Genomic DNA, 18778 nt, shown 5'->3' on the forward strand with positions numbered 1-18778 from the left:
CAGGAGGATGTTGTAAAGCATGTCCTTTTTTATTGCAGGTACATAGATGACCTGCTACTGTTCTGGACAGGGACAGAGCAACAACTAGAACAGGTCATACTGGTCCACAACACCTCCGATAGCCCAATCAAACTCACATACCAAAGCAGCATGGAATCCATCTTTTATCTGGATTTACAGATCTCGCTGCAAGAGGGCCAAATCACCACCAAACTATACACTAAACCCACGGATAGAAATTCCATCTTGAGACATGAAAGCTTTCACCCAAAGGCAACTGTCAAAGGTCTCCCATATTCGCAACTCCTTAGAGTAGTGAGGTCAAACAACGACCCAGTCACCGCCAAGATTCAACTTGATGAAATGGTTGAGAAACTTGCCCAAAGGGGGTACCCCAGGAGGGAATTAGCACAGGCTAGGGACAAAGCCTTGGCAATCCCCAGACGAGAGATACTAGAGGGAGCCAGGAGTCTCAAAAATAAATCCAACAAGGAAAAAGAACCTTTCCCGTGGGTACAACAGTTTAGTGTCAATAGTGAGAGAATTAACAAAAAAGCAAAGCACTTGTGGCCCCTCATAACCACAGACCCAGACCTTAAATCCCTCAAAGATAAAAGGATTATGTCCAGCTTCACACGAAGCAGGAGCATCAGGGATCTGGTGGTAAAAACGGACGTAGGCGGCTTCAAAAAAGCCAAAAGCACACATTTTCTAAGCCGAAAAAACGGATGTTACCGGTGTTTAGGCTGCACGACATGTAACTATCTTATGACAGGCAGCTACATCGTTCACCCCCATACCGGCAGAAAGCATGACATCAAGTGGCCCCTCACATGTAGTACCAAGTACGTGGTATATGTCATAATATGCCCGTGCGGGCTCTACTATGTGGGGAAAACAGAATGTCAACTCAAAACACGTATGGCCCAACACAGAACTGCCATCAGGGCAGCACTGGCATCAGGCACAGGTGATCAGCCTGTAGCCAGACATTTTGCAGAACATCGACATGGAATGGCCACCCTCCAATATAAAGCAATAGATCATGTACCCAACAGTGTGAGGGGAGGCGACAGGTCCAAGCGGCTTCTCCAACTCGAAACAAGATGGATCTTCCGCTTGGACACGTTGAAGCCCAAAGGGCTGAACGAGTCCTTGGGGTTGATCCATTTTGTATAATATAAGCCAAGCCGCACAGCAGTACCACCACCTTTTTTGCCAGTGAACCAGGGATATTTTTTCCATGTTCTAATTTAAATTTAAATTTTAATACTTTCAGAAAAGCCTTTTCAAGTAAAGTCAGTTTTATGCATAACAAAAATGTTTAGGAGCAAATACAGTACATGTCAGCAATTGTGGCGAGGCCACAGCACAGTTTGCATGTCACATCTATTTTGCTGTTTCACCGCTTTTTCCTTTTTTTCTTCGTTTTTTTTCTTTTATTAGCTATTAGAAGTGCCAAATTGATATTATATGTACAATACGCCACACAGAGCGTCACTTGAATCGTATCTATGGGCAAATTTGCCCTCTTACACTTTGTACTTGTTATTCACTATTTGTTCTGTTTATGTTTACCCAGGTTGCCATGGCGAAATCCTTCCCTGCGTCACTGTGGAAGGCCCGACGTCCGGGAAAACGTCACTTCCGCCGGTTAGAAGCTCCGAGAGACCGGAAGTGCGGGGACCGCGGACGGGCGGCATGAACCACGGGCGGGAGAATGGAAGACGCCGATTGGTAAGTGTTACTATTTAAAGCACTGTCATATCACTTGTCAAATGTATCCTGATGAAGGGGACATAGTCCCCGAAACGTCGCTAACGCTGGATTAAAAGCACTTTTTCCTGTTCACCATATTACAAGCCTCCGAGTGCCATCATTTATATTTGGATTGTCTATTGGCCACAGCATTGTGCCTTAAGAGGGGCACCGGAGCAAGGGAGCCCCACGGGGGAGCAGGAGTGCCGGGAGATCACGAATATTTATATATATATATGTATATATATATATATATATATATATATATATATATATATATACACATATACATATATACATATATATACACACGCACATATATATTATTTTTTTAGGGGGGTATGCCGTAATTAAGCACAGATATAATTCCAAGTGAATCTGTTTACATCTAGCACGTCATTTAACTAATGTTTCTATTCCCATTTTTTGACCCCATACTGTACAATCAGTCATTATCAACTATCCTATATATCATCTGTACTGGTGGTGCTGGTTAGCTTCAGGAAGACAGACAACTGAAACAGTATCTGCAGGCTGAACCTGAGGACCATCTGACTTTAATTGTAGCACACAGCTTGATGTGGTACTGGTTTGTTAGAAGTCAAAGTATAGCCGTATAATAATCAGCAAAAAACACAAACCTGCCAACACAGGCCTGAAAACAGGGGCTGTGTCTGTCTGGCTGCCTGACAGGCTTCTGGAAATATGATTAATGAGAAGTATAATGATATTGGGAACCCGATTAGCACCACAAAAAGGTCACGTATCAAAGTGGTATGCCTTTCAGGTCTGTAATCATTGCGTATAATCTGTGGGCTGGAAGAAGTAAATTGGGAAGTCACTGCAGCTTCCCCCGAATAACCACATAGATGCAAAACTCTTACAGAAGCAGGTTTGGTTTTTAAACAGTCTACATTGAATCAATTTGTTTGGCAGCAAAATTCCTACTTGCATACTGTATGTCTTTATGCCAGCAGAATAACAGAAAGCTATTTTACTATTATGTTTCTTGTATACAAGACTCCTGACTTCCCAGTGGCAGACCTTTTAATTACACTGAGTATGGTGTTTTGCTGATGTGTGTAAATGTAGCTGTAAAGAGAGATGTCAATCATTCATCTCAAGGTAAAATACATTTTACCTTCTATTAGAATGTGGATTTACAAAACGTGGCTTACCATGTCACTCAGACTGCTCAACCGTTTGTCAAGGACTTCAACCAGTAACAGGAGATCTGATTTAAGCCCCGTACACACAATGTCATAAAGGTGATGATATGCACAATAACAATAATGTTAACAATGTTATCTTGTATATCATTAAGTGTGTATGAACGATAACAATGCGTGCTCTCATGGCTCATTATTTCCCTCCTTTTTGTCTGTATGGGTGTGGAATGACGGCCGACAGTCTGGATTCCGACGGTCAATATACAGACATCGGAATCCCAACTGCTGGTACTTCTACAGGGGGTGAGCACAAAAAAGCCCCTTGGGGGCTCGGTGGACTCCCACGAGGGATAATAGCCTGTCAGTTGTCATCCCGACTGTCAAGCATTTGAACACTCAGGATTCCGATGTCGGGATCCCGACTATCAGGCTGTCTTCCGATGTACGAACAATGAAGATACATTTTTCATAAAACATCATGGTCAGCGTTATAGAAAACTCCTTATCTTTGTCTTTATCTTTTGAAATAATTCAGTGTGGAAGCTCTATATCGTTCCTTCAGTAGCTTCCGGGAGTGCAAGGAAAATCATTAGATATGGTTAGCTGCCTTTATCGCATTGTATGTATAAAGATTAAAAGGTGCATACACACATGGCGGTCCCTGCTGCTGCCGATACCAGCAGCTGCGATGACCTGTCGGTGCATACAAATTTGTTGCTGCCAGTGGGCGATGATTGACGGCAGGCACAGACGACAAAATGAACACTGTCCATCGTCCGGTGCATACACACTGGGTGATACAATGTTGTCTATGTTTTAGAACTTTTTTGACACTCACAGGGGGTTATTGTTTCGGATTCTCACCCCCTGGAAAAAGCGCAATTTTTTCATCTTTTTCAGGCATAGATAGTTTTCACTGGTTTTACTTTTGTGTTTTAACATATTATATTAAAATTTAAATTTTAAAACGATAATTTATCTTTCTAGTCCCTATGCCCCATTTCAATTATCTGGATTCCTAGGGGTTGGAGACCCACAAATAAACAGTTATAGGAGTTCTACAGACTGTTAAGCTGTACGTTGGGTACGCCCTCCCTTTTTGGAATTCCATCATCACTGGGTGCTTCTGGTTTCTACATGTATTTCGTTGAAAAAAGAAACCTTTATAAGAGGATTCTAATCGATAGCAGTGTGAGTATGGTATGTCCTTGAAGGTGTTTGATCTATATAGGCACATTCTAAAGATACCTTTATGTGTGGAAGTACCATAGCTACATTTAGGTGTACTTATGGTAGGCTAAATATAGAAGGCTTCCTACTGTCTTTAATAGATCTAAACCTTTAGTTTCAAGCCATACTACACCGTATATTTTTATTTCTCTTTTTCATATTTACCCCTGACTACTACGGGGAAGAAAAAAAAAGAGAAATGTAGAATTAAAAGTAAACTTCATTTCAGAAGAGACAGAAGCTATATGGACCATTTTAATACAAAAGCATTTTTTAAGCGCTGTTTGGTAACAGTAAAGAGCTTTCTTTTGCATGTGGATCATAAAGTCAACAGTTATTATGTCAACCTCAAAAGGTTGACGGACACAATGTCAACATAGATAAAAGGTTGGCACAAGGAAAAGGCAGACAATTTTAATAAAGTCCCCACCAGGGACAAAATGTGTTAGCGAACAAGAGGACGAACATGCTGCTTTCTCATGACCTACACAAGTGGCTTCACATCCTATCCAAGGAAATTTTTTGAGAGGGAAGGAAGACCGCACAGCACCTGTAGTCACATCGAACATCACTGCTGCCTGGGTGTTCACTGCGGGTAACGTTGGAAGAGATGCTGCACCAGCACTCAGGACCCCACATTCAGCACAGGGACGGAATCCCGCTAATACTCTCATCTGAAAATTTACACCTGCTATACGTAACAAAGCCATTACAAATAACTGCTACTTTTGTGTTTGCAATGGGGATGAAAGTTTAACAAATACTTGAATTCAGGTTACTCCGTATACTTGGTATAACTCGCCAATGGAGAAAGATATTTCTTTGCTTCTTTGAAGAGATCCACCTTTTTTTAGCATTTACACTATTGCATTTTGTATTTGTATGCCCATTAATTGTGGCATTAATCATTTTATTGACCGGTCAGATGTGTGTATATTATATATTTGTTCAATTATTTTTATTAATATTTTTAGTTATAACGTATTAAATTGTGTTGCTTCAATTCTTCCATGTCATCCCACCATATAATCTAATAATTAAGAAGCGCAGATAGATAACATTTGTTTTCAGTTTGCAATAACTCTTGTTGATACTGTAATTGATTATTTGATGTGCTTTCCACAAGCTCTTCACTTCATCTGCTGTTATGTTTAAATATAAATGTATTGATTTGGATACATTTTTTATAAATATATATATTTTTTCAGAGGCATGAAATATAGATTGTGCTACCATCTAAAATATTATATATGGTAGCAAGCTTTCAAACATGAATGTTGATAACAAGCTCACTAGAGACTACTTATTCTATATGAATGCACATTACATGTATAACATGCATAATGTGACCATTAGAGGGTATGAAAAACTTAGTATGACTTATTTCACCGTGATTATGAAGAAATAATTTCACTGGTAAGAATGAAATCTCTAGACAAAACCCTGGACAATTATAAATGACTGCACTAACCATTGTAATTATGTTATTCCTGCTAATGGATAACCACCATTGGTTGACAGTGTATTCCTCCATTACTGTGATAAAAGAGGAAATGTGCTAAATCTTGGAGAGGGGAGCTGATTGGATGGTACCTAATAAAACTCTCCATTTTAGTCATGTTACTGTTGGGAAATTGACAGGAGTTGATTGGTTGGTACTTTCTCTCTCTCTCTCTAAGGCTTAGTACATCTGTCCCATTACTACACAAATAAATAATAAGGTTAACAGAATAAAAGTTAATATGATCTTAGATGTCAGAAAAAGAAAATACCTGTACTATAAAAAATGTTGCACTAATTTTAAGTTTTTTTAGGGGAAAATGTTCACCAATGGTACACATACATAGAGTAGCTAATGATTGTTAAGAAAAGACCATTGTTCTTTCAATCATGAGCAGGACAGTACATTTTAGGCCACTAATAGATTTAGCTTGAACAGATAAAAGGCAAAAATCGGGAAAAAAATGACAAGTGGGGACCAGTATCCGTGGCCACTACACCCTAGTGCTATTCCTACAGCATTACTGACTTGCTACTGGAGCCACCTGTCTTCCAATATCCTGTTAGTCTGGACGGACAACCCAATCACAGAGCCTTATAACATATCGGTAAAATCCAGGTATGCAGATGAGAGGTATGTGTATTCCACAGGATGCCTACTCATTAATCGTACAAAACATGCAAGAAATATGTGAAACCACAGGACTGGCTTGCCTGTCTATACACAAAATCAGTTTATTCTGTTTAAGCTGATGTCAGCATAAGGAACTACACAGTCCTTGAGAAGCTTACCAGTCTGTTGATGCGAACAAAGTCTTCTGGCGACTTAGCCCATGGTGGAAGTTCGACATCAGATACTACTGTTCCGTCATCCATCACTCCAAGATTGTAATCATTTAAGTTGACAAACATCTCTGGCAGGTAATAGAATTCTGGAATGAGCTCCTGCAGGAACAATCCATATAAAAGCATTTCAGTATTTGTAACACATCCGTATATGTCATGACATAGTAAAACCAAAAGCATCCTCTAATAATTTGGAGATATGTACATTAAGGAGCGAAGCGGTGTTCAATGGAAATTTTACATCAGGCTCATTTTACACCATGTACATTTAAATCAAACCTTCCTTTGATGTATTTTATTACATTTTAGTAGATTATAAAGTGTATTTTTTATTTTTAGATACATAGGAAGGAAACTTACTCTTTTTCATGCATGTCAAATGTACAGTTATGTACAGCAATGGAAAGTCCAATTCAATTATTGGGTGAAATTGGTTCATGGATAAGCTGCAGTACAATAATATACAATACAGGGGGACGTCCCAGAGCACCGGAACTGTCCCTTCAAAAAGGGAACATCTCATAAGCTAAAGTTTTACTGTATACAATGTTACAGCATTTATCTTTAGTAGCTGTATATTACCCTACCTATGGATTACTGCAAATCAACTGCACAGTACACACTGCAAGGCCTTGTGGATTCTGTGAATTGACAAGTCATGCAGTGTTGACACACCATGCCAGTAAGGTCAAGGCAGATATTTCAATATAAAATACTTCTACTTACATACAAAGCCATTACTCTGACTACACCGACTTATATCTCTTATATATCGCTTATCTCAAAATACATCCCCACCCGACCTCTCCGCTCTGCACAAGATCTGTGTCTCTCAATCACACTGATTACTCGCTCCCACTTACACTTGCAGGATTTTTGTCGGGCAGCACCCACCCTATGGAATGCCCTTCCATGCACATTAAGACTCTCCTCTAGCCTCCAAACTTTCAAGCGTTCCCTGAAAACTCAGGCTAGCTTATCATATTCAGGACCCCCACACAACCTCCAGTAGCATTTATATCTAATTGCATCCCATCAGGACTGTCCTGTAGTCTGATGGGACTGCCATGCTATGGAATTCTATCCTTATGTATCCCCCCTATTATCCCTATAGATTGTAAGCTTGCGAGCAGGGGCCTCCTACCTCCATGTCGGTCTGTTTCTACCCAGTATATTTAATCACTGTTGTTTCCAATTGTAAAACGCAACGGAATATGCTGCGTTATATAAGAAACTGTAAATAAATTAAACATATAAGGCAGACATAAGAAATGTACTGCTTTTTTACATTTGCACACTAATCTGCATCAGTTGTTACTCCTCAGAAACTACAGAAGTAAAGCTGGCCATAAACTTATTCGAGGTATTGCATGCAGCCTTGCATGTGATACCTCGGAAAACTATGCATACAGGTAAACCGAATGAATGTATATGACCATTTTCTCAGGGCATGCAAATCAGGAGTGTACTGTCCCTATGAAAAGTGGATGCAAACGTAAAAATAAATGAGCTAATATCTGAATGAAGCATAAAGGAAGAATGGCGCTCACTAGTTATATATATGGTATGTTTCTCCTCTAAAACCTTTCAAGTTACAGGTCACCAGAAAAGTGACAGTTGCCCCAGGGCGCACACAGAAAAAGGAGTTTTCAGGGCACTGGGAAACAGGAGGGAGGTCATAAGATCCAAGGCTAAACTGGCAAGGATCAGGCAGCAATTATGTTATTATCACCTTTATTACTGCGTAAAATGATACAAGACTTTAATGAAAGAAAAAACATTGCCAATTGTAATGCTTAGTATTGGGGGAAGGGAAAGCTGTTGTAGATGATGCATGTAACCTTACCTTCATCATCCAAATGAGAACATGTCTATTACACCGTGTGTTTCTACCAAGGTCATCAGGGTTACGCACATTGTTACTTTGAAGCAGTATTCATTTAAAAACATATACAATGGCAAATTTGTTTTTTAAATTTGTAATTTTAGCATTTTTTTTTATACCTGCAGCCACATTCATGGACAGAAGTATAGTCGAATGGGGGTCCTTCCATTGTGGTGATTTTGGGGCTCTTATACTACGCATGATGATGGAGGATCTTAGTGTGGGTGCTTGTGAACCAACACAATGCACTTGCAGTGTAGGTTATCGGATTTCTTTGCCTTGCTATATGCACAGTATTGAAGTACAGTATGTATAGATTCTGTGCTATCAAAGCAGCTGCAAATGCGCTCTGATTTAGGATGGTCTTGGGTTTCCAAGCTGGTTTGTACACAAATCACATTGATCTCCAGTAACAATGGGTACATGATTCTCATTTTACTGGTAAAAGCCCCTATTTTTTTTAAGCTATACTAGGGCAATGTCCTGATCTCCCAAAGGTAGGGTTGAAGAATCGGAAATATTAAATATATTTAAAAATACCAATTCCCCAATTGGATGCTTATGCCTGCAAATCGGGCATTAACTTGTATATTTCCCTGATCGATCACAGACCATCACTGACGACCTGATGTATGGGACACAGAACGCTACAGAGTTTAAAAATTGAGACCCCAACTGAAAATGGTCTATATTGGCAATTTGGGCATTTTTTAATTCCCTGATACCCCAGCAGATAACGGAACATTTCTGGACGCCAATTGTCGGATCCGGCCAGTGGTGCCGGCCAATACTTATCAAACATAACCCCCCACAGAGTGGCTCAAAGTGTTCTATGTCACTCTATGTGATAATTGTGTTGCATAGCTTCCAAATGGTCCTGGTCTGTGGCACATTGCCAGAGTAGAATAAAGTGGAAATTTGGATACATTGCAGCAATATTATAGTTTCTGTAACTGAACCACTAAGACTAAACATATGGAAAAGAAAATCTGAGTTCTAACTTATAAAACATACTGTAGCTAGGATCAGATCTGTATCATAAGAGGCTGCTATGGCATGACTTGAAATCATTACTGTGTAGTGTTACAGATAGTCATGTCATATTAAGTGCACATGTGATCCCTCTAAAAGAGATAGGCAGTTTTAAAAAGCACAAAAAGTTTTATTTTTGCCAGACTGTAAAATCCCACTCCAATTCTGTTTCTAACATTTGCTTACATTTAGTAATGGTATACTGTGAAAAGGAGAAAAAATATATTTTGATCCAGAATCTCTGAACATTAAGAAATGAACGAAGATGGACAATCTTACTTTGATATCGGAGGTGTCTCGCTGTGAGTTACGCCATGCTCTTGAGATGGAAGAAAACGCTCTGTCTGCATGGTCAAATTTTCCACCTTGGAAATTTAGGAAGAAGGTTGTAAAGGGTTCCTAAAAACACACAAAAAAAGATGTCTTATGTCATATACTACTTAAATGATTACCTGTCACAATTAGCAGTACTCCAACAGCTGCATAAAAAAGGTGATCAGTTCTATTCTTAGCAAGTGACAATTACTAAATACAATGATTCTAAAGTCATTAGGTTTCATATAAAGGACGTGACACAAAAGCATGTAAAGCCCCATACAAACTGGGCAATAAAATTAGCGATATCGCTCATTTCAGCTGTTCTGAGTAATATCGCTCGTTATAATCGCTTAGTGCATGGGTCCTCAAACTGCGGCCCTCCAGATGTTGTGAAACTACAAATCCCAGCATGCCTTGCCACAGTTCTAACACTCCCTTATAGCAGAACTGTGGCAAGGCATGCTGGGATTTGTAGTTTCACAACATCTGGAGGGCCGCAGTTTGAGGACCCATGGCTTAGTGTGTACATGCTAACCAGAGGCGATTAGCACTCCTGTGGGTAGATAATGAAGGCCATGCAGAATATAACATGGCCCCTGCCCCCCCCCCCCCCGCATCACTTGTTGGCATCGGCCAGTGTGTATACAGTTGCCGATGCTGGAACCCCGTCGGGTCCGTGCTGCGCCGATATCCGTGGTGGCGGGAATCGTACTTGTGTACTTATCCTTAACTCTACCTACAACTAAAGTCAGCTAGGCGCTGCGGAACCTTTGTGGCGCCATATAAATAAACAATAATAATATTATTGTACCAAATTACACATACACAGTGCTCCTAATTGATAAGCTTTGCATATAAGTATTTCTTAAAGAACTCAAGATCTGTCTCCTCTCTCAGGCTTGTACAACTAAAAACTGAGCTGTGGTGGATGTAACCATCACCTCTAAGCTGCCAGATACGCAGACATTTATAGCTATCATAACTTAGTACATCTTAAACTCTTATAGTCAGATGTGACTCGAGACTTTAAAAAACAGCAACAACTAAAATAATCTGTGATAGAAAAAGGGATTTTTGTAAGAACTTACCGTTCAAATCCCTTTCTCTGATATGGTCCTGGTGACACAGCTCAACACTGGGATGTAGGAGGGTCCGAAGGAGCCAGGCACCTATCCTAAAGTTTTAGAGGGTAGGCTCCTCCCCTACTGCATCCCTGGACTCTTCAGTTCAATCTTTCAAAGCCACTGGAATACATTAACTCAGTACAAACGCCTGCACATATTATATGCACATTTTATAACAGAAACTGTTAACTTTTAACCATTTTAACATGAACATCATGAAACTTCTGGCATACTTACTGAGCGTAAGGGAGGGATCGCTGTGTCACCAGGACCATATCAGAGAAAGGGATTCGAACGGTAAGTTCTTACAAAAATCCCTTTTTCTCTTTCAATGGTCCTGGTGACACAGCTCAACACTGGGACGTTCCAGAGCCGGTCCTTTGGGAGGGTACGCTCAGGTCTGCAGCTCTCAGCACTGCTCGCCCGAATGATGCGTCCTCCGACGCGAACTCATGGAATCTATAGAATTTGGCAAATGTGTGAACAGATGACTAAGTGGCAGCTCTGCAAACCTGCTCAGCTGTGGCCCCATGTCGAACCGCCCAAGAGGTGGCAACTGACCTGGTGGTATGCGCATTTATTTTGGCCGGTACCGGTCTACCCACTTTGGTGTATGCAAAGGCTATCACAGACCGCAACCACCTAGCAATAGTCTGCTTAGATGCAGGCCAACCAATTTTGTGTACGTCATACAATACCAACAATGTGTCAGTCTTCCTGACACTCTTCACTCTGTCCACATATATGCGTAACGCACGCACAACATCCAAAGTTCTCAACTTGTCCCTTTTCTTAGAACCCTCTGGGGGTTGAAACACAGGTAGAACTATCTCCTGATTTAAATGGAAGGTAGATACCACCTTCGGTAAAAACTGAGGCACTGTTCTTAAAACAGCCCTGTCATCATGAAAAATTAAGAAGGGAGATTTACATGACAAGGCTCCCAACTCTGAAACTCTTTTAGCAGATGCTACTGCTAACAAAAACACTAGCTTCCACGTGAGAAACTTAAAGTCAGCCGACCTTAAAGGTTCAAATGGTGCCTTTTGAAGGCATTCCAAAACCAGTGATAGATCCCAAGGTGCTACTGGTTGCTTGTATGGAGGTTTCAACCTGGATACTCCTTGTAAAAAGGTTTGAATTTCCGGCAAAATGGCTATCTTTTTCTGGAAATAGATGGACAAGGCCGAAATCTGCACCTTCAGTGACTGAAGGCTTAGACCCGATGAAAAACCATCTTGTAAGAATTCCATCATTCTTGATAGCTTAAAATGAGATGTATGAGCCTTTCTTCTCTCACACCATCGAATGTAAGTCTTCCAGACTCTATAATAATTTGCCGAAGATACAGCTTTTCTGGCTTTTATCATCGTCTGTACTACTGCCTCAGAAAACCCTTTCCTTTTCAAAATGGTGGTTTCAATAGCCAGGCCGTCAAAATCAATCGATCTGAATCCAGGTGATTGAATGGGCCTGGTCTTAGAAGGTCTGGTCTCAGAGGTAGACGCCATGAGTCCACAGACAACCTCCGAAGCCTCGAGTACCAGGACCTCCTTGGCCAATCTGGGGCCACTAAGATTACTGGAACCTTCTGCCCCTGTATTTTCTTCAGAACTCTCGGTAACATTGGTACTGGTGGGAATGCATAAAGGAGATCTCCCTGCCAGAGAATAGTCATGGCATCCACTGCTTCCGCTAGTGGATCCCTTGTTCTGGCATAGAACCTGGGCACTTGACGGTTGACCCTGGATGCCATCAGGTCCACATCCGGAGTTCCCCACATCGAAGTGATCTGGTGAAACACCTGAGGGTGTAAGCTCCATTCCCCTTCCTTGAGCTCCTCCCTGCTCAGGAAGTCGGCTTCTATATTCTCTATTCCTGGAATGAATATAGCCGATACAGCTGGAACATTCTGTTCCGCCCATAGGAAGATTCTGGACACCTCCCACATGGCCAATTTGCTGCGTGTACCTCCCTGGTGATTCAGATACGCCACAGCTGTGGCATTGTCGGTCTGAATCCTCAAAGGGAGGTTCTGTAACCTGTCTCCCGCCAAGGAAATCACTTTCCAGACAGCTCTCAGCTCCAAGATGTTGATTGGTAACGCTGATTCCTCTGCCGTCCACAGGCCCTGAAGCCTGAGATCCAGGGCTACTGCCCCCCAGCCCCTGAGACTGGCGTCGGTAGTTATTACCAACCAGTCCCAGGTCTGTAATGACCGACCCCACTGAAGGGAATCTACTTCTGTCCACCATTTCAAGGATTCCCGAGTGTCCAAAGACAGCACTATCATCTCGGATTTCATGGTCAAAGTGTTTCCTGACCAGGCTGACAAAATGTTCCATTGGAACCTCCGAGAGTGGAACCTGGCAAATTGAAGCGTCTCGAATGACGCCACCATTTTCCCCAGGAGCTTGAGGCACCTCCATACTGAAATGCTCTGAGCCCTGAGAATCTCCTGGACCAGGGTGACCAGATCCCTGGCCTTTACCTCCGGGAGGAATACCCGATGAAGATGGGTGTCCAGTATGACTCCCAAGAATTGGAGCCTTTGTGACGGTACCAACTGAGATTTTTGCAAATTTAAAATCCAGCCGTGAGCCTGCAAAAAACTGATGGCCTCTGCCAAGTGACTCTGCAGCATGGCTGCTGACTCTGCTTTGAACAGGAGATCGTCCAAATAGGGTATTACTGTGATTCCCCTGAGCCTCAGCACCGCCGCCATCACTGACATTATCTTTGTGAATACCCTTGGCGCGGTTGCTAGCCCAAAGGGTAACGCCCGGAATTGTAAATGCAGGTCTCCTATGGCAAACCTCAACAAGGTCTGATGCTCCGGGTGTATAGGGACGTGCAAATATGCGTCCTGAACATCCATGGACGCCAAAAATTCTCCCTGGTCCAGACTCAGGAGTACTGACCGTAGGGACTCCATTTTGAAATGGTCTACCCATAAATGAACATTTAGAGACTTCAAATTTAGTATTGGTCTGAAAGACCCGTCTGGTTTGGGCACCAGGAACAGCGTGGAGTAAAAGCCTTTCTTCCACTCTGCCCTGGGGACTGGTGTAACCACCCCTTTTTCCAAAAGGGAGTGAGCTGCTCTCACAAGAGCTGTACGAAGCCGTGCCTCCTTTGGTAAGGATGTGGGAATGAACCTCTTCGGAGGCGGCCCTCTGAAAGGGATTTTGTAACCCTGTGTTATAATATCTAACACCCAGGCATCCTGGCCTAGAGAAGCCCAAGCGTCCCTGAAGAGTGTGAGACGCCCCCCCACTTTTGTCACTGTCGGGCGAAGCCCCTGACAGTCATGCAGAGGGTTTATCCTCTCCTTTTGTGGCAGGCTTCTTGTGAAAAGAGCCAAATTTTGACTTTTGTGTCTTGCCTCTAGAGGACTGAAACCTTCCCCTGAAAGACTGTCCTCGAAAGGACGCACCACCTCTAGGGGAGGGCCGAAAGGACGGCTTAAAAGCAGAAAATCTGGACGTCTGCTTTGCTGAGGAGGCCGGCAGGAATGTACTTTTGCCGCCCGTGGCCTGTTTTATAATCTCCTCTAATTCGGTACCAAAGAGTACCTTTCCTTTGAAGGCTAATGTTTCCAGAGCCTTCTTGGACTCGTTGTCTGCTTCCCAGGCTTTAAGCCAAAGCACTCTCCTGGCATTAATGGAGACTGTGGACACTCTGGTTGCCATTTTAATAGCTTCCTCCTCTGCTCCACTGCATATTCTGCCGCTGCCTTAATCCTTTCTGCAAGGAGTAACGCACCAGGGTCAGCCTGCAGCATGGTGCATAATTCACCAGCCCACTCTATCATGGCCTTAGAGACCCAGGCTGAAGCAATAAGGGGCCGTAAGGTAAACCCCACCCCTTCAAAGATAGCCTTGAGGTTTCCCTCCAGCTTTTTATCCACAGAATCTTTAAAAGCTGCACCGCCTTGTACTGGTAATACAGTAGCCTTGGACAACCGTGCCACTGAAGCGTCCACCACTGGGACCTTTTCCCAGAGCTCCGCATGAGACTCTGGCATGGGGTACAGATTAAGGAATCGCTTAGGCATCTGAAGCCTCTTATCAGGAGTTTTCCAAGCCCCTTCTAACAATTCCTGTAACCCCTCATCTGAAGGAAAAGTAACAGCCTCCTTCCGCTGTCGCTTAAAAACACCTTTAACAGGAGTCTTATCCTCCACAGACAGCTTTAAAGCCTGCTTCACAGCTACAATGAGATCCTCTATACCAGCAGCAGAGTTCTCTTCCAAATCATCACCCTGATCCCAGGGGATGTCAGTATACTCTCCTTCCTCCTCATCTACCACAGTAGTCAAAGCATAAGACCTTCTAGGGGTCCCTGCCACATCATCCATTTTGTCCAGCATTTCACTGAACCTGTTGATCCCCTTAGCAGTATCCTGCATCACCTGAATCAGCGCAGGATCTGCCTGGGTAAGAGGCAAGGAGCCAGACGACTGCTGAGATGATGGCATAGGTCTCTGTGATTCTACCAGCCCATCACTCTGCCTGTCCAAAAGCTGCACCAAAGCGTTAACTGACCTGCCTAGGGCCCTGGCCCACGCAGGTTCCATCTGCTCTGCCCTATGGGGTTCACTGCCCATGGGTCTCACATCAGCGCAAGTAATACATAAGCCCCCCTTGGCCATCTGCTCAGGGACAAACTTTTGTGTGCAAACATTGCACGCGCTCAGTGCACTAAGGGCTCCCTCCCCCAAAACCACAGCCTGATGCTCAGACATGATGCAAGTGATAAATGTATATCTATCAGTATACACAGTGCAAACAATGTACAAGCGTTTATACAGAGGCAATGCACCCAGTCACTTATCTGTCTGTTGGTTTCAACTGCGGGGAAGCGATGCCCAGGAAATCCAAGTCACTCTGCCAGGATCAGTAAGCCAGCTCAGCTCCGCTGCAAGCGTTCTGAAAGGCGCCAAAGTCAGAGTGAAGGAAGAGACCACAGGTCCCTGCTGCTGCGGGGTCCGTGACCTTTTGGCGCCAACCACCCCCAGCCAGCCGCTCCTCAGGTAGGATTTCCTAGTTCCAGTGTCTCCCCCTCAACTGGGGATCACTTGGAACATGCCTGTCACAACGCTGCTGTCCTCTCATCTAGGAGCTCAGCGTGTAAGCTCCGCATAAAATGGCCGCCGCCATCACGGAGCGCCTGTCCCCCATGATCCCCACCTAAATGTGGAGCCGGTTTCAGGGTACTCCGGAGCCCAGGCAGCCTTTTAGAAAAGGCTATAAGCGCTGCACAGGGAGACCAGACAGTGTCTCCCCTGTGCACAGTGAGCTGACAGGACGCGCTTCTGTCAGCTCCTGCTGCGCTAGCAGTGTGAGGATTCACTATGAGAATCCTCACACTGTGCCTACCTAGCTAGGGTAAAAGTTAATAAAACAATAAAAATCCCCTAACTACTCTAATTCTTCGGCTGCTCCTGCAGCCCTTTAGAATAGCACCCACTCCAGTGGGCACCTAACACGAACTGAAGAGTCCAGGGATGCAGTAGGGGAGGAGCCTACCCTCTAAAACTTTAGGATAGGTGCCTGGCTCCTTCGGACCCTCCTACATCCCAGTGTTGAGCTGTGTCACCAGGACCATTGAAAGAGAAATATAACACCACAACAAATCATGGTGCATAAGAAAGATGCCCAGATTATTTGTGAGATTCTGAACAACATGAAAAGGAGACAGTTCTCACATGCGCCAAATGGCGAGTAAATGATTTGATCTTCTGCTCTGATTAAAATAATACTTAATCAAATTAAAGAAGAACCAAGAACCCAAACAATTCCCTCTATATAATTACATCAGTGCTACAGCACTCAACATTTCAAGCACCTATTTTAATTGAAATGTAATAAATTCAAGTCCACTGAAGAACCTGAAAAGGTAGAAAGGTAAGTGGTAAGCTGCGGTTAGCAAAAACGGAAAAATAATGTACATTTCAGGGATATAAAAAAAGAGGGAAAAAGTAAGGGGATAAGAACTTACAGCTGCTCTGCAGCAATGAAATGAGGCTTGCCTGGGCCATAAAGCACAACCGGCGGTCTACTGAAGGCTGGTCGAAGGACTTATGAATCTAAAATTTTAATCTTTGGTTTATCAAGCTGGGTTTTTATATGCCGTTGAGTATGTGTAAGGACGGTTCTCAGTGTGTACGGATTATTTACTAAGGTGAGGCTTGTAAAAACTGTCACTTTACTGGTACTTTTAAGCCCAACATATAAAAGGGGTATGCTTTTAATAGCAAAACACCCCATTGTGATTATATATTTTGGTCTTAAGCTGCACTTTGTACATAAACCCCTGTGACACCAATCCAGCATGGTGGAGGAAATGTAATGGCATGAATGTGTTCTGTGGCTATATCTGCAAAAGTTGGTCACTTAGAGTCAAACATTGATTAAATGGCTAAAAATAATTAAAAGATTTATTTATCTTCAATTATTTATTTATGCCTTTCATTTTTAAGTACGTATGCTGAATTAAAAAGTAAGTTACCACAGAAGAATGGGTATTTGTGGGAAAAAAATATATTTTGATAGTTAACATGAACCAATAATAGGAATCCTCTTTGTTGTGACATTTATTTAGTTTGCATGCATAGAACTACCTTTGATTTTTCTTCACATGGAATTTATGATTGGGAGAAATGCTTAAAGGATTTAAAAGCCTCCTCTTAGTTAAAGAACACTTAAGCCCATATTAGTAGATAATTGCCTAAAATTAGCAAAGCACCATAAATTATATCAAGGATTTATGTCTGCTTGTAGCATTCTAACAAGCTTTAATTAATGGTATGCTGCTAATGCTCTCCCAAAGAAATTACTTTCTACTAGATGAATTACCGCTTAGGTTTACAGAAACATAGACTATTGTAAACCAACATGCTATCAATAAACGCAATTCCTGATTAATCCACCAAACACCAACGCATTACACAGGATCCTTAATATGGCTGCTTAACATTATTAGCGACAGATAAATTACTCTGGTTACAGACAAGAATGCAAATGAGTAATTTAAGCAAAGTCTGGTCTGAAACAAAGACTTCAAGAAGATGAACTTGCTTAGGTGCGATGCTTATTCAGTGTAGAAGTGTAACAAATATAATCACTGAACGAAGCCCTCTAACGGATTGCTTTTCCCAAATGTATTCAATCCTGCTTAACCCTTTGTTGTGAGATCCTCAAAATCAGCTAAAAATGCCAGCGTCGCCCATGGCTACTGTTCTTTTGTTATAAATAAATACAAATACAGCTAAGTCAATTCATTGAAGTTCAGTTAAATATTGCACCCAAAAAAAAAAGGACAGTCGCTGTGAGCAACGCTGGCATTTTTAGCGGATATTTTGAGGACCGCTCACAGCAACGTTAGCACTGAAAGGGTTAATCAATATAAAAAAGGTTAAGGTAGGTTTGTAGGTCAGTGCCTATGCTCGCCACTCTGCGGTACATCAAGGTGCAGAAGAATGCAGAGAGAGCCCCACACAAACTAATGAATGCTACTCTTTGGCCCTTATTCTGGTTCACTCGCAAAGGCAAATTCTTTTCATTTTGAATTAAAACCCCACCAAATCTAATTCTCTCTTCACAAGTTACATCTGCCCCACCTGCAGTGCCCATGGCTTTGTCCATTTGAGAAGGAATTTGCGAGTGAACCAGAATAAGGGCCTTTATGGAGACAATGTAGTCTATTAATGTCATTGTAAATTTAGATGTCAAATAAAGAATATAAAGTAAATGTTATTTGTTGTTCGTTTGAATAATCGCTCAGTATTGTAGGATTCCTAATATGTCTTCTAACCACATTTTTAGTCACCAAAAACCCACGTCTGAAAGGACCACAAGCACAGATCATGTGCCCATGTACAGAACTCTCAATGAAAACAAAGGACAAGTACA

At 42.4% G+C, this 18778-nt stretch overlaps 1 protein-coding gene across 3 annotated transcripts in view; it reads right to left on the bottom strand.

Moving 5' to 3' along the window:
* Window positions 1–18778, bottom strand: part of LRBA (LPS responsive beige-like anchor protein) — a 544849-nt gene that overhangs the window by 117412 nt on the left and 408659 nt on the right. For all 3 annotated transcript variants that reach the window (XM_083171504.1, XM_083171512.1, XM_083171520.1), the window contains 2 exons: window positions 9700–9819; window positions 6450–6602 (listed from right to left, as the gene is read on the bottom strand). In XM_083171504.1, the coding sequence (XP_083027630.1) occupies window positions 6450–6602; window positions 9700–9819 (273 nt within the window). The remainder of the gene's footprint in view (window positions 1–6449; window positions 6603–9699; window positions 9820–18778) is intronic.

The sequence above is a fragment of the Crinia signifera genome, chromosome 1 (assembly GCF_055691185.1).
Source record: "Crinia signifera chromosome 1, ASM5569118v1, whole genome shotgun sequence".
NCBI lineage: Eukaryota > Metazoa > Chordata > Amphibia > Anura > Myobatrachidae > Crinia > Crinia signifera.